This window comes from Homalodisca vitripennis, unplaced genomic scaffold (genome assembly GCF_021130785.1).
Source record: "Homalodisca vitripennis isolate AUS2020 unplaced genomic scaffold, UT_GWSS_2.1 ScUCBcl_6816;HRSCAF=14199, whole genome shotgun sequence".
Classification (NCBI taxonomy): Eukaryota; Metazoa; Arthropoda; class Insecta; order Hemiptera; family Cicadellidae; genus Homalodisca; species Homalodisca vitripennis.
Genome location: NW_025782925.1, coordinates 13,720 through 31,375, shown reverse-complemented (window position 1 = coordinate 31,375; position 17,656 = coordinate 13,720). Strand labels below are relative to the sequence as shown.

Below are 17,656 nucleotides of genomic sequence, written 5' to 3'. Positions count from 1 at the left end.
ATTTCCATGCCTTTTTATGTATTATGACAAAATAAATGAATTGAGTTGAGTAGAAATATAAGCTAAAATTAGGGGGTAGTTACTACCTTTTTATTCAAATCAAACTTAGTCCATAACTTTAAAAAAGTTAAGCATTAGAAATGGCTACTTTTTATTCACTTCATTGATTAGTTCTTCAATTATTCTAGTCTGAAGTCAGTTACTATTTTGTTATACAGCAAGATTTATAGATCACAACACTGCATTAAAAAAAACCCAAACTCTTTCTATACTACATATGTAATAAATATTTACATTTTTCATTTTTCTTTCTTTAGTAATTTACTAAATTATAAAAAAAAGCCTTTTAAACAATTTTGCGTGACAAACAAAGGTGTGCACTGGCATTTGGTGTCGTTCACGACATCCTCTACATCCATCATATCACTTGAATTATATTCTTAGCCACTCCAAAAAACCTTATCAACTCCATAATCAAGGATTACTTCAAGTTTTGATAATCCATCTTTATACGACTATGTAGTATAAATAAACTATCAGACAATACACTGTACACCTGAGCTGCTAGCTGATGACAAACAATTACAATTAAAAAAAATCAGGTTAGCTGTACTTGTGAAAATGAAATAATCTGGTTAGGTGTTGCATCTAAAAACTCTTAGGAAACATCCCGACGATATCTAGTGGAAAAACGGAAAAGTAACAATAAATGCAGACCGCATAACTGGCATGTGACTCAGTATTCGGTCCTGACATAAACAACTTGTAAAACCAACACGTGTCTACCCCAATGAGTTAAAAAAAGAGAATTATATCAGGTTGTCCCTTTATTAAACTGTCCTAAACAATTGTTGCACTTTTTTATTTTTTAAAATTTGTTATCAGTTCATTTGTTTTTTTGCAGCAGAAGAGGCCCAGAAAGAGAGGCAGCAAAGAACGGCAGAACGTAAGACATACCTAAAGAGGGTCTGCAGCCGTGCTAAGTCCTTCCATCGACCTTCTGTTAGTTAGTTTCCCTCGATTGTTTGGAATACCTGTTACTCACATAGGTCTTGATCTCAACCCAGCTCGATGTAAAGTGCCGTACATCAAAGACAAATATCCTGAGGACGTAAGTCATCTTTGTCTAACTATAATGTTGAACAATCTTGCGTTTATAGCATGTCTCTCTTAATTGCCAAGCCAATAAAGTACAACTAACCTTAGTGCAAAGGTATTTTTAATGGTTACTTGAAAAAACTATGCTGAACACTATAGTTGTATCTATGTAAAGCAGTAGCTTCTTGTATCCTTTAACACACTCCATATTGTACATGGGTGGACACATTGCAGTCACACAACACTGCTGATAAAAAAAGATGCCAGCAAAGCATAGGAAAAGTATACTCCAAAAGGTGAGTCTTTATAAGCGAGAATCTAAATCAGCTGTTCTTGAAATTGATGTGCTCATTTCCAGTGATACACAGCCTCCTCAGATCTGTATATGTATATATGTTTTCTCTGTCGGGGAAACAATGCCAAATCAACTATGGCACAAGAAATACTAAGACTGAGGTAAATCACAATGGCCATTAATATACATTTTTTACATATTATCTTAATTGTGTGAACAAGGCAAACTCAACATTGGCATCGGAAATATAATTCACACATGTGCAAGGCCTACTAAATTTCATGCAAAGCAGCGGGTAGCTTCTAGCAGTGCAAATATGAAAGACAAAGTAGTCTAACTTTTACTACATGTTTAAAAACTGATATAAACCTATATTTGTTGTCTTTTGACAGAAGTAGGCTTCTCAAAGCTGTGTATGAATGTATTTTTCTTGATCAGGATAAAGGCAAAATCGACTATGGAACAAAAAATGCTAGGACCTGAAATTACAATGGCCATATAAGTATACACTTTTTTACTCATTTTTTTATTGTTACAAGAAGGTAAAGTTCAACATAGCATCAGAAATTTAATCCACTGGAACCAGAAGTGCTCGTACAAGTGCAAAACTTACAAAATAGCATGCGATGCTGTGGATAACTGCTAGTATTATAACAATTGTATTATCATTATACAAAAATTAAACTTCTCAATTATAAATAATTATCTCTTCTTTCTATCTTAAATTTTAACTAAAAATTATGGTGTAGGCAGAAGTACCTCGGGGAATAGAGCAGCTGTGTTTTCCTGATGCCAGCGACTGGCCGCCACAAGCTTGTTCGGATGAGAGTGGAGCCAGTAGCTACTGTATTGTGATCACCCACTCAAGCGGTACCCGCAAGTATGGCTACTGTCGCAGGGTACAGCCCGAGGGAGCACCCATCTGCTTGCCTCTAGCCTATTGCATCGTAACCCCCTACAAGGCCAACCACTATTTCGGGCAGGTCAGTCTCAGCCAGATCAATCCACAGTTAGACTAGAATGGTGGTGTTTTGTGTACCAGTCACAGATGTTGTGTGTTTGCAGGTGTTGGCTGAGCTGGAGTCAAGACATGGACAGCCAGAGCTGGTGTTGTCCCAAATTTATCCAACAACTCTACGAGTGCCCCTTCCCTGCCCCAGGACAGAGCCTCACAATCATCAATCCTTCCACAAATGAGAAGTGAGCATTTGTTTGTTTCTTTCAGTGGTAATAATAGTATCATTTATCAAGTCAAGTGAACCATTCTTTATTTATTAAAATATAAAAAATTACCTCAAATAGTGTCACATAATTACATAAAATATATATTTTGAACTAATTAACTGTTATATAAAAAACAAATTTAAGCTACAAATTATAATAAATCATTAGTATAAAATATTAAAATATATACTTGTGTATTATTATGTTGTAGATACAGTAGAGGGTCAATAATCTAGAGTAATTGGGACCAAACATTTTCAGAACTATTACATGTTTTGGATTTTTTAAGTTAACTCATTGTACGGGGCAGAAGTTAAAAATTAATAATCGGAGGACCAATTATGAAAATAAAAATAAAACAATGTGCAGAATGGCGGGCAAGTGGGCAGGTAACAAGAGGTGAGAGGAGAATACAACACAAGTGATGGAGTTTTTAAACAGTAACCTTGGAAAACTCGCTGTGTGTAGAGATCCACAGGGGGAAGCAGCAACGACAGGAGTGCTTAGGCGCGACGTAATTGGCGCGTAGCGAACGGGCGTCACCGCTGGCGGCCGCGGTAGAACGACGAATAATCCGCACTGGACACTGTCTTCTCCACTAATACCCTGAAATTACCTCCAAAGGAGTGTGGGAGGAGGATGGTAATGCACATTAAAGAAAACCACTTGAAAACAAAGTCAATACGAAAGGGTCGAGCACAAAGAGTGACCCACGAACTGTAGAGCTACATGGTCTCCTCCGGCCGATGATTCCACTCAGAATGCCGGGAAGCGGCTCGCTCCAGGGGACGCTATCGCCCTGGTTGGTTAGAGGGGTATCTGCTATTCGCCGAACGGGCAGCAGTCGCAAAGCGGAAGAGCGCCCAGAATACTTCAAGGACAGGACCCTTTAAGATATCAGGGGGTGTGGCGCTGATTGGAACGGCGGACGACTGATTTGGGACCACGCTCCCTCTCTCTCTCTTATACCTAAACGCGTCTGGGCTAGATTATGCTTATCTATATTAAATTAAATATTGAACATACCGGCGGCTTTGAATCATCAGGATTCAACAAATCAAAGTGGCATGATCGAGAAAGAACATGAGAAATAAAGCTAAAGACTAACATCTTAAACTAGGTCTTAACTATCTATCCTAAAGTGTTGAGATAGACTTAAGCTATTGGTGACAAGAACGGCAGCAGGAACACTTTGACTGCCGGGCGTGTGAAGGTACCCTTGGGGGGTCTTGAGTTCTACCACACGCACTACACTGTCACGTCCAGGGAAAAGCTTAGTTATTCTAGCGAGGGGCCAACACAGCGAGGGAGAGTCTTGTTGGACCAATACTAGATCGCCAACTTGTAAATTTCGGGAGGGCCGCTCCCACTTAAGTCTTTGCTGGAGGGAATGGAGGTACTCCCCTGCTCCAGCGTTTCCACACTCGCTGGGAGCAAGCCTGCACTAGCTGCCAATGAGCCAGCCTGTTTATCCGGCAAATCTGCAAGGTTGCGTTCGGGCACAGCCACTAGCGGCGCTCCAATCAGGAAGTGCCCCGGAGTGAGAGGTTGTAAATCGTTGGGGTCACTGGAGAGCGCAGTAAGCGGGCGGGAATTCAACATTGCTTCCACCTGGCAAGTTGAGGGTGGTAAATTGGGCAAGAGTGGGAACATAGGTGCCCAGAACTCTTTTCAAGTGAAATTTGGCGCTCTTAATGGCGCTTTCCCAGAGGCCGCCATGGTGGGGAGCTGCAGGGGGGTTAAAATGAAAGTTAATTTTCTGGCCGAGGGAAAATTGGTGAATTTGGAGCTTGCCAGAGGAAGTGATTAGTTGCTGTAAAGAGTTTTCTCGCACCAACAAAGTTTGTACCACAGTCACTATAGATGTCGGTACATAGGCCTCTACGTGAAACAAAACGTGTGAGTGCGGCTATAAATGCGTCCGTGGACAGATCAGTGGCGACTTCTATATGTACAGACTTAGTCACTAGGCACACAAAGAGACAGATGTAAGCTTTAGTGTGTCGGATAGAGCGGAGGTTGTGAATCTTGACGTTGAAGGGACCACCATAGTCAATGCCTGTCGACAAGAAAGGTCGAAGCGGGAATTATGCGGGCTTTGGGTAGATCACCCATGAGAGGGAACAAAGGCTTGGGTCTTCGTTTAAAGCAAGGGATGCATTGAAAAATGCGCGAGCGCACCACACTACGAGCAGAGAGAATCCAGACATGCTGGGCTAAAAGGGACATGGTTAATTGAACCCCTGAATGTAAGTTTTGTAGGTGAGTGTGGTCTATTAGTAAGTTAACAACATGGTGAGATTTAGGCAAAATACAGGGGTGGCGCACTTCTTCCGTCAAGTCAGCAAGCTTTAGTCGACCACCAACACGGAGGAGTCCTTCAGCATCAATGAAGGGAGCAAGGCGCTGTAGCTTGATGGAGCAGTTCTTGTTGTCTCGAAGGGCTGCCAGGTCATCAGGAAAAGATTCTCGTTGAACTAATTGGAAGAGGCGAAGTTGAGCAGCTCGCACCTCGACGACAGAAAGAGGACCCACATGATGTTCTTTGCCGGCGGCTATGAGAGACGAACCGGAGGAGATACGCCAACACATGGAGCAGCTTGGTCCAGGAGGAGAAACGAGTGAGTAGATCCCAAGGAGGCTGGGAGGCTGCAACGAAGACGGACAGCGGAACGGGCTTCAACTCGTCCAAGGAAGAATCATCGAGCGGAGAGAAAAACTGGAAGTGGGCCAATCTGGAGGAGGTAGTTGCAGCCACAAGGGTCCGTGCCACCAAAGAGTGTGATGAACAAGTTCCGAAGGGAGGATCCCACGAGAAGCACAGTCCTGCAGGGTTGTCAGCACTAGACACATGACGCCAAGAAGAGGGAGGAATGAGCTCTTGGATTTGAGCTACACGATTCGCTACATACGTTTTGAGGCGGTAAGGGAGAGTATGTATCCAGGACAGAGTCACAGTCGAATCACACCACAAAGTTGTAGAGTCAATACTTAATACACTGGAATACTGAGACTGTACATAATGAACTAAATTAGCCAGGAGGTGAGCCGCGCACAACTCTAATCGCGGCAAAGTTACTCGTTTTAGCGGGGCAGCACGAGTTTTTGAAATTATTTGGGTCACACTCACTTCACTATCAGTGTTTATGCACCTTATATACACAACAGCGGCGTAACCGGTCTCGGATGCGTCCGAGAAACCATGTAGTTCACATGAGCTAGAGGGGGTGGCCATTATCGCCGAGGGATCGACACTTCAACAATGTTTTTTTAAGTCGATCACAAAGTCTCGCCCGCCATTTTAGCGCGAGGTCCGGAGACAAGGGTTCATCCCAAGATACACCGGAAGTCCACAACACTTGCATGAAGCGCTTTGCTATCATTATGCAAGGGGACAAAAAACCGCACGGGTCGTAAATCCGAGCGATCAGACTTAGCACTTTCCGCTTAGTCGGGGCATCACATGTGAAGTTGAGGTTATATTTAAAACAGTCTGTCACAGGTGACCAATGGATACCTAAGATGGAGAACAGAGGGTCCGACGAAGGTTGAAGAAACACAGGGGATTCTTGATGAGAGGCAGGCAATGGTTGAAGTAATTTTGGGCAATTAGAAACCCATTTCCTCAGTTCAAAGCCGCCTAAGCGGAGAAGCTCGATCAGCTGATGTTGAAGTTGGAGAGCTTCGTCTTCAGTGGACGCTCCGGCTATCAAATCGTCCACATAGCTATGGTGTTTCAGAATGTGAGCTGCTGAGGGAAATTGGAACCTTCATCTTGTGTCAATTGTCGGAGAGTTTTTATGGCGAGGTAGGGTGAACAGTTTCATACCATACGTCACCAGTGGTCAGCTGGTAAGTAGAAGAGCGGAAGGGAGGGGTTTTCACGCCAAAGGATGAGCTGAAACCTTTGGTCGTCTGGATGAATCTTAATTTGGCGGTACATCTGCCGGATGTCGCACGAAAAAAACAAAATTTTTCAGCCGGAAGTGGAGAAGGATATCACAAATATTATTTTGTAACTTTGGACCGGTGAGAAGTACGTCGTTGAGGGATAGGCCTGAGCCGGTCTTGGCACTGGCGTCAAAAACAACACGAAGCTTGGTAGTGCTACTATACTCTTTCACTACCCCATGATGTGGGAGAAAATAATGCGGAGCAGATAAATCAGGATGGGGAAGACATTTCATGTGTCCGAGCGCCTCGTACTCGGTCATGAACTCGATATAGAGCGCCTTCAGGGGGGAGTTATTTCTGGCGTGGATCCGCCTCTCCATAGACTCCAGGCGATGAGCGGCGGTTGACCTTGACGTTCCCAATTTAGTGTGGGCGAGGTTGTCAACAAAGGGAAGCTTGACTACATAGCCACCTTCCGAGTCACGTGTATGCGATGTCTCAAACAGTTTATCACACGCGATTTCTTCTTCCGATTTTTTACTACAGATCGGAAGTTCTTCCTGTGTCCAAAATCGTTGAAGGGAGGAGTGGAGGTCAGTATCTGTGGTCGAGAGGAGAGAGATGGCGAGATTAGAGGTTCTTTGCGCGGTAGAGAGACACGGCGCACTTCCAACAATCACATATCCAAAAATAGTGCCAAGAGCAGAAGGCATATTCGCCCCCGAGAGAGTGTCGCTCATTGGTAAGCAGTTGAGGGAAGAGAGAGTTGCCGATGAGGACATCGATTTGGACCAGGCTTGCCAAAGGTCGGGTCCGCGAGAACAAAAGATTTTGTTCGCATGAGTACTTCCGGGTTAAGTTCTACCCGCGGAAGTTCGAGAGAGATTTTTTCCAGTACATGGAAGGAATGGTTTTGGGCAATTAAGTGTCCCGATAATGTTTCAAGATTGAGATCTAGTGACCCTCTGGTGTTAGTCATGTTTTGGGCTAACCCAATGACAGTGAGGTTAGAAGGCTGGCGACGTGAGCCTAACAGCTGAGCAGCACGCTCAGAAACAAAGTCGGACATACTGCCAGAAATCCAATAAGGCGCGGAAAATATATGACTGGCCATTGTGGGCAGTGAGTTTGACCAGTGCTGTACAGAGCAGCACGGTGCTTGTTTCAGTGAGAGAGGTGGAGCGCGCGGCACAAGTCAGTGTTTGTGTTGACAGCTAGCGGGGGGGGGGGGGGTAGAGGCGCAGTGGCGGAAGAGCTAGGCCTATCGGCGCTGTTATTAAAGTGCAGAAGCGAATGGTGTTTCCTGTGGCAAGTCGAACATGTGTTCTTGGATCTGCACTCTTTAATCGGATGATTTCCCAAGCATGAAATGCACCGCTGGTTACCTTTAACGAGGTTGTACCGCTCATTAGGAGACTTGTCCTTAAACAGAGGACATTGGTAAATTTTTGTGCCCAGATTTCCGGCAACAAAAACAAAGAGCTTCGTAGTTTGAATTAATTTTAGCGTCAGTAGCTAACAAATTCATTTGCTTGGGGGAGGCGAACTGAACAACACGCTTTTCAACCCTCGGTCTGGAAGAGGTAGACAGTATTTTCGTCTCAGAGTGGGTGTGAAGGCTAGCGTCTTCAATCTGGGAGCATTCCAGATTTAAAAATGTTATAATCTCCGTGACCTTGGGGAGGGAATGCGGAGCGGCGCCAGGCTCTCTTTGGGACTCACGATACTGTTCCAATTTCTGGACAGTTTTGCTGTCAAGTTTGCGCAACAAGTGAGCTGACAATAGAGGATTATCAGAGGCGATATCACAGTCCAGGGCTTTCAAGGACTCTGAATGTTCATAAAATGTTGTTATGAACGCTCTAAGTTGTTTAGCATTGTTGCTAGCGACTGCGGGCATGTCAAGTATATAATTTAGATGGAGAGTAGTGAGGCGGCGTATGTTATGATATCTGTCCCGCAACAACTGATAAGCAATGAGGTAATTGGCGGGGGTGAGATTGAGCGACTTCACTAAGTTCAGAGGTTCGCCTTCCAATATGCTCAGTAAATACTGGAACTTAGCGACGTTAGAGAGTGAAGCACTGCGGTGTACTGTAGTGTCAAACAGGTTGATAAATGAAATCCATTTCATAGGAGAACCATCAAACGTCTGTAAGTTTAATTTAGGCAACTTGACTCCAGTTACCGTCGTGGGGAACAACGCGGGATGATCAGAATGTGATGAGGACGCGGGAGTTGTGGGTTCAGTGACAAGATGAACCTCGATCAAGCTAGAAATAGCGACATATAGGTCGTTAACCTCATCCTGATCTTTGGAAAGAGTATCTTGATCCGCTGCTTCACTGTCACCTTCGATGACACGTTGAAGGTTAAGTTCAAAGTCCGCGCGTTTCTTCTTTAGTTCCGCGAACACTGTGTTTAATTGTCTGATTTGAACTGGTGTCAAAGGTGGAGCGCTGGTAGTGATTTTCGTGACGGTTTCGTTAAGAGAAGCAAAACGAGATTTGATAAGATCTGTTGATTTACGATAAGTTTCGTATTTGAATTCCTTGGGAGCCATTGTGATATCGAAAGGGGCAAAGCAGTTTTACAAATGAGAATTACCAAAGGTTTCCCGATAGTGCCACAAAACAATAAAATGAGACAATTAACAAAGATAATTTAAAAAACAATGGAGGGATAACGTAATGTAAACAAATCAATGTAAGCGAAAGGGGGGAACAAGTTAAGTTGAGATAAGACAAAATTAGATTACATTAAGTGCCGGTATGTCCACCTAAGCTACCTTAATAGCTAATCTAAGTACCAATGTTATGTAACCCTAAGGCGAGAAAATATTTTAAATGGAGCAATTATTAGTAAAAATAATATAAGAGAGACAGTGATAATTGTTATTAAACAATTAAGTAACCCGTGAGAGATATCCTAAGTTAATCAGGTTGATAAAGAGACACAATGTAGAGAACGGTGAATGAACCTTTTAAAATAAAATTGACAAAATACAATGGAGTGTAGAGAAATAAGTAGCTAATATGTAGGTTAGAGATAAGAAATGTTGCTTTCAATAATTTGGCAAGAGTACACCATAGAATTGACCTACAATCACCAATACTATCGATCAGAGAGTTAATCTAACACTTCTTAACATAATTTACGCTAGAACATGAAACAACAATGATATAATTGAAATGAAAAGGAGAGCAAATCAGTTCAAGTTAAATCTTAAATTGACATGAGAACTTAGAATGGCAATTAATTGGTTGCTTATTTAACAAGTAAATTACAATGGAACAAAGCGAAATGTTATTCAATAGCAAATTGAATAGTGAGCAATATATTGCTTTAGAAACAATTACAAGGAACAATTAAATTTCCACTAGCACAAAGTTACATTAATGGAATGGAGAATTATTGTGAGTTAATTAATACTATCAAAGAAAGAGTGGTCAATTAACTAAACCAGATATTGCCCTGTTGTTAACTAAATACATTACTAGTATATTACTAATGTGAGAGAGAGTATGGGTGGACTCGTGTCCGAGTCTCTATTCAGAGATATAAACAGAGTTCCGTTACGGCGAGAGAAATGCAGTATCAAAAACCGGTACAGCTGACTGCAGCGGAGGCCGTGCATTCAAGTATCGATCGGGCCATCAGCTGTTGAGGGGCGGTCGTAAAATTAGACTGCCTACGGACAATTACGTAATAGTTGTTGACGTCAACGATCCAGTTGCGCGAGAGAAGAAACAATGTTACCAGTACAACACGTTCGCAGCGCCACCATAAGCCGGTAGCGTCGGTACGGCAGATTCAAAATGGCGTAACGACGCCTGTTACAATTAATTAATTACAACACAAATTACTGTAATCTACAGGACTGATTCACAATGATCCGGCCCGGAGGACCAAAATGTACGGGGCAGAAGTTAAAAATTAATAATCGGAGGACCAATTATGAAAATAAAAATAAAACAATGTGCAGAATGGCGGGCAAGTGGGCAGGTAACAAGAGGTGAGAGGAGAATACAACACAAGTGATGGAGTTTTAAACAGTACCTTGGAAAACTCGCTGTGTGTAGAGATCCACAGGGGGAAGCAGCAACGACAGGAGTGCTTAGGCGCGACGTAATTGGCGCGTAGCGAACGGGCGTCACCGCTGGCGGCCGCGGTTGCGGTAGAACGACGAATAATCCGCACTGGACACTGTCTTCTCCACTAATACCCTGAAATTACCTCCAAAGGAGTGTGGGAGGAGGATGGTAATGCACATTAAAGAAAACCACTTGAAAACAAAGTCAATACGAAAGGGTCGAGCACAAAGAGTGACCCACGAACTGTAGAGCTACATGGTCTCCGGCCGATGATTCCACTCAGAATGCCGGGAAGCGGCTCGCTCCAGGGGACGCTATCGCCCTGGTTGGTTAGAGGGGTATCTGCTATTCGCCGAACGGGCAGCAGTCGCAAAGCGGAAGAGCGCCCAGAATACTTCAAGGACAGGACCCTTTAAGATATCAGGGGGTGTGGCGCTGATTGGAACGGCGGACGACTGATTTGGGACCACGCTCCCTCTCTCTCTTATACCTAAACGCGTCTGGGCTAGATTATGCTTATCTATATTAAATTAAATATTGAACACTCATAAAATGCCAAAACACCTTGTTAAAAATCGGCCATAATTCACTCCAATTGTTAATGAGCAGTGGTACATAAATAAAACCATTAATGTAGTGTAATTTTAATGTGTATTTTTATTATGGTAACACATTATTTGCCTCATTCTTGTAATGGTTAAGTTGTAATATGAGAAGCATATCCTTTGTTACAAGAAACTACATTTAAGTACAGGAGTAATAATGCCACTAAACAAATAGTCTACTCAGTGATCGAACTATTTAAAAAAAATCATTTGATTTTTTTACTGCAGTAGTCAGTATTGCTGCCTAAACCCTTAATTTGTTTAAGAAAAATATGCAGGGTTGTTATGCTCTCACTGTTCAAGCCATGACATTGGTGTGTCTGCTGTCATAAATGTTTCAGAATGTGTTGATCGTGCTTCTTGAATTTCACTTTCACTCTCATCCTCATCCTCATCCTATTCTACTGTTTCTGTCTCACCTTTAAATGAAATATTATGCGTAAGTAAACAAATACAATGTTCCCACCATCACCTCCCCTCCTGTCACTACCCAACACACAATTTGTGTACAATTCATATCCATAGTGCTCAGTAAGTTTAAACAAACGCAATACAGTACAGTACCATATTTATTTACTCCAGATCTAGACATTTAATCCAGATTTTATGTCCAAATTATTATGCTCTGATGTAGGTATACATTTTTTAGCTTCAATTTATAATCTCAGTATTAAATTTTCATTTTGCCTATGAATTTATTTTACAGGATGGAAATTCTACAGAGGAGACAGGATCCCAGGCAAGAGGAGACTGATATCGCCAAGTTACTAAACCTTGTCCGGTTTTCTGTTTTCCTGCAGCTGTTTGTCACTCTCCTGCTGGAGAGGAAAGTTATCCTACTCAGCTACTCTATCAGGTATTGTTTCATCTCACACACAAAGTTTTTTGAGAAACCCAAACTATTTTAGGCACCAAAATCAATTTCTGACATCTTTTTGAGATTATTGAGATAGTCAGAGTACTCTAAATGGTTAGGAATGCTTAACAGTTTTCGTATGATGCCATGATTTTAGTTATGTTGACATAGAAACAACAACAGATTATTACTTTATTTGCTCTTTCATTCACCTTAGATCTCCTCTCAATTCAACTAGCTAATGAAAATTGTTGTTTCTGCCTTTAAATTTATATTACCACTTTGATTGCGGTAAATGCTGATCCAGAGCCATATCAAGAGTAGCCGATCTCCCTCACTGTACAATAGCAGTAAATGTGTTAACACGTTAGCTGCGCCACCAGCTTGATCTTTCCAGCACAGTGATGGTGGTAAGAGAATTGTGCCAGGTCGTACTTTGCTGGTGGTGGTGTAATGATTGAAACTGGCTACTTATATGATGTATTGGTCCAAAACCGAACTGAAAGCATGCTGTGTAGAATGGACTATACAGAGAACCAAGAGGTGTTTTCTAGTTCTTTGTGAGTGGACAAGTGAATAAGGCAGGCTTGCAAGTCAACAATTTTCATGTATTTCTGCTGACCAGATATAGCTGGTAATTGTTTGTGTGCTCAATGTTCGTTTTTAAAATATTATAGAATACTATTTATTTGGAAGTAGACTATTAGTACTATAAAATTAAATTTCTTTTCAAGAATAAACCATTTAGAATGTTAACATACACAATTTATGTATAATGTAACTTAATTTATAGCAATGTGCTTACATAGAACAATAATTTGCCTCATTTTATGTACTTCCTTGAACAGATTTTACACAAGTATCGTTTATCCTCACATTGGTTACTGAGTATTCACTTTTTAAGATCTTTTATTTCTAGTGCCTAAGCTCTGTAATTGTTTTCTTTCAAGATATTTTACAATTTAGTTTAAAGAACGACCAAATTTCAAATTCAAAGATCAATTCGAGAAACGTCAAAGCTGAAGGCATTCAGCTATTTTTGTGGGTATGAGTCTACATCTTTGGCTTTCTACACCACTTACGTACAACACCATCACTCTCAATGTTAATCATTGCTAACAGCTCCTCTGTCACCTCATGGACTTCATACACCAGTATGGTTAGATAAATCTACTACCATCTCCACATTGTTGTAATTATCTACAACTTGTTGTTTTAAAATAGGCCTGTTTTGTTTGTCTTTTTTATATTTCTACAAAATCAATCCCATGCAGAGTGGATAGCGTGTGCATGTCTCGTTTATTTTTCTATCTGGACACAACTATACCATCTAGGTTTTCAAGTGATGTCATATCTTTCTTCTTGAGAGACCGCAACTTCATTACCTCAACTGTTAGGCTTTTCCTTGATGTTCGAAGTGTTCCAACTAGGTGTGTATCTTTTGTTAAATAATTGTGAGCATACACCACATGGCCTTTGCACAAGTAGTTTTCAATTAGCTCTGTGGCAACAGACTTTGCCATTAATTCATTATCATTTACGCTGGTGCCTTTTCCCATGTAAACCTTAGTTTTAAAAGTGTACACATGCTTGTCACAAAGTTTAAACATTTTGATCCCATATTTGTGGGCTTTATTACCTAAACAAGAGCCTTCCCCTAAAGGGGGTCATACTTTCATCAGCAATCATTCTTTATCTGCAACCTTACAGTTAACAAGGAGATCATTGAGATTTATGATAATACTAGCGGGCCCGGCGCGCTTTGCTGCGCATTTCAATAATTTTTTGCAAAAGTTGCCCGCGGCTTCGCACGCAATTTCCCGTTGAAAACAGTACACTATATTCACTTATTCTTTTTCTATCACATTCTAAACATTGCTGAGATAATTGATAGTCGTTCCATCGTGAGCCTCTTGGGCGTATTATGAAGGTATGTACCATATTCCTGCCTCTATCTAGCTGTTACCCACGGCTTCGCACGCAAATCTTAAGAACCGAAGTCCTTATATTACTTAGTAAATTTTTTTTTTACTATAATAAATTTTAGATTAAATTAGTTATATCTCCGATGCCACGATTGAGCTTGCTTTGTTGTCTCGATCGAGAGAATATGTACACACGGAGTTTTGAGAACCATACTTCTGTCAAAAAAAAACAACTAAGGTTGATTTTATAACATTCTTTATATTTGTAGCCAACGTAAGATAGTAATTATGATATCTGCATTACTCTTCTGATCAAGCATGAGCATGGTTTATATTAAATAAATATTGCAGTTAAAGGTGAATTTTTACGTCAAATTTGAATTGTATTATCTTGATAGTAAAGTCTATGTTTAACAGTGATTGCAAAAACAGTTTAAACAAAATTTGTCGTTTCTCTTAAGCTTACTCTATGCTTTAAAACTATAAGTGTAATATATGTTTACAAAGAACAGCTGATTAAAAATTTGAAAAGACGTTAACATATGTTTGCTGCAATGCATTTCTTATGGGTATTTCTGTAACCAGTGGGGCGGAATCCTGAATCGGGAAAGGGATGGGCATAGCTTATAAACCTTCTCCGTGGAAAAATACATATACGTACAAATTTTCATCATGATCGGTCCAATAGTTCACGATTCCATAAAGGACAAACATACAAACATTCATTTTTATATATATAGATAATGATCTCAGCAATCCAACCTCAAGTAAAATGTAATCATTATCATTGAAGTGCCAGAATTAGAGCAGTAATTGAAAATTGTTTCGGTTAATGACTTTGTTGGCATCGTATTTTTTGTACAATATATTTTTTTACTAATACAATGTGAATCGAGGATTTGATGTTAAGCCCATTAATATCAAAATACCAAAGAACTTGGTCATTCCCTCTGAATTTGTTGGTCGCCATTTTCACAATGTCTGTTACTATGATTCAAATGTATTTCATAGATAACTTTATCAGAATTTCTGTTTGTCTCATCAACTATCAATTAAGGAACGTCTGAATTTAGGAATACTTAATAATAATCCTCAGGATTCTGACAGTTAGGCATGACATACTTGGATACTAAATTGAAAGTAAATTGCTTTTGCCTACCTTCATAAACTGTCACCACATTTAAAAAGTGCCAATCACAGGAAATTAACCAACATCAGTATGGCAGGTAACGTGTTAAATAAATTTTCTAATAAGAGTAACATGAAATAGTGGGTTCCTGGATATAATTTATGTTAATTATATTCTTTAATATAAGATTTTGAAATTCAATGAATAATGTGAATCTAATAAGCTGTCATATATATTTGTACAGCAAGCTGTCATCATGTATTGAGGGCCTGTGTGCTTCTCTTTATCCCTTTCACTGGCAACACACATTGGTGCCCATAGTACCCTGTACTATGTTGGACTTGTGTCAGGCACCAACACCATATGTTATCGGTCTACTCAAGCCTCGGGACGCCAACTCTCAGTTCCCCATCGACTACACGAACATTGACCAGGTAGATGCACCATGTACATTCATAACCTTTAACCCTGTAATTGATTTTTCTTTAATCAGTAAGGTGTTTTTGGGCATTAATGAAAAAACTGATCAGCACTGGTTTTTTGGTGACTGTCAATGGCATCAGAATTAATTTAAAGGAATAAATAAAGACATCATATATTCAGCAATTCATCACATTTCCAATGGTTTTATTTTATTAATTTTTTTTGGAATGCATTTACACATAGAGTGTGGTACTCGCCCTGTGTACTCTCTGTGTGTAGGAAATACCCACTAAACCCCTTATGAGCTGTGAGGATCCAGACCGGGAACCTTTTTTAGGATTACTTCATGTCTGGCTGCATGTCTTGAGGTCTACCAGAGCCATGCTACTTTTCCGGGAAACTAAGAGTCAGTCAGGCAACCTTCACGTTTCACACGAAGGATGACATGGACGAACGCAGAAACGGCCTTCCATGTGTCCTCGCTTCGCAGCATTATCCCCACCACAGCTTTTTATTACCAATACCTGAGACAAGCGTTCTTTTGTGCTCTGTGAAATGCCTGCACTCAAAAAACTTATTTATTTATTTTTAACACGTGATTTTACTGAGTCATGGTCCTACCAAGTCAGCTTGACTTATTGGTGGGGTCCACAATGAAACTTAATTAAAGCAAGATACAAAATTACATTACATTTTTATAAATTGTTTGCTTTGCTTAGTTTAGTTTATATTTTATCAAATAATTTAACATTGCTCTTTGTTTGGTTGTGGTTCTTTTATAAATCCGGATTTTTTAATATTAGCATTTTATATAATATTACGGGGATAATACATACATTAATCAGAGTATAAATAAATAATAAATTATATAACTGGATAACAAATGAATGATGAGTGTCATCATCGTCCTCTGGGCAGTACATGCACCAAGGACCTTCCCCATCTGGTGAAGGTACTTCCTAAGTAGCCATGCCCTGTCAGGAACTGACACAGGTACAACTTAATCTCCCCATGGCTGCGGTTCATCCAGGCATTCAGGTCTCTGGTGAGATGAAAGGTTCAACGACCATTGGTACCCTCATCCCACCTTTGCTGCCAAACTTGCATGGTTTTTGGTTGTTAACACTTACTCTACAGAAAAAAAAACAAATACTGACAACATCTAACAACAAAATAGGAAATAGGCAAATAATTGATTTAACTAAAATTGACAGAACTTGAGTGTCAATTAAATTACAGTTTCTGCAAAAAAGGTTAATATTACTTTTTATCCATCAACAAATTTGTATTTGTATTCATTAGGTAATTTTTAATATATTTGAGTAATTGCATAATTTCAGTAGACTAAAAATGACATATAAGAGATTTGTGTGACAGGTTCTGGTGGTGGATGTGGACGAGAGTAGAGTGGTGCAGTGTTGTGGGGACGAGAGCACTGTACTGCCACCTAGGCTGTGTAGAGGGCTGCGGGAGGCTCTACACTGTGCTGTGCCAGACAAGAACGCTCCACTGTCTCCTGCACACAATCTGGTAGCATCAGAGGCTCTGATAGCTTTGTTTGTACAACTGGTTGGTCATTACCGGGACCACATCATCACCTCCTCAACCACCGGCCAACGGGAGTTTCAGGTCAGGACTGCATATTTGTTCATTGTTGAAAAGCTGATAATTTTTTTGTATTCTTTTTATATAAATAAAAAAGAATTAAATATTAAACTAGGCAAAACTTTTTAAATATATTTTTTATATCTTTATTGGCTGAGCGTTTAGTGAAGACTCTCCCACCAGTTGCTAATGAACGAAATCCGATTTCTGTCTATCTGTGAGCACAATAACTGTTGAAAATTGACCTGAAGGGTTGAAATATGGTGTGAAACTTTATTCTATAGTCTTTACATTGGTAAACTCGATCTATTGTAAGTCCCGATTTCTGTCTGTCAAGGAAGTGACTCTCGCTTCATTGTTTTATCGTTAAATATGCTAGCACCAAAACAAAAAATCAGAATAAACAAATAGAATATATTGTGAATGTTAATCATATTACATTTTTAAGTAACTTGTCAACAAAAGCGATGAAGTTTCTTTATGGGATTGGTCTAATACCAAGCTTCAC

The 17,656-nt window shown here is 40.3% G+C and overlaps 1 protein-coding gene across 1 annotated transcript; it reads left to right on the top strand.

The window, feature by feature from the left end:
* Positions 1–904: 904 nt before the first annotated feature.
* LOC124373955 (DENN domain-containing protein 2B-like) lies at positions 905–17,292 on the top strand (the record flags this gene model as incomplete). Its single annotated transcript, XM_046832264.1, has 7 exons — positions 905–1,006; positions 1,050–1,111; positions 2,143–2,376; positions 2,459–2,589; positions 11,917–12,066; positions 15,365–15,554; positions 16,921–17,292. Coding segments are annotated over 7 exons (1,226 nt in total), but the record flags the coding sequence as incomplete, so codon positions are not given.
* Positions 17,293–17,656: the final 364 nt, after the last annotated feature.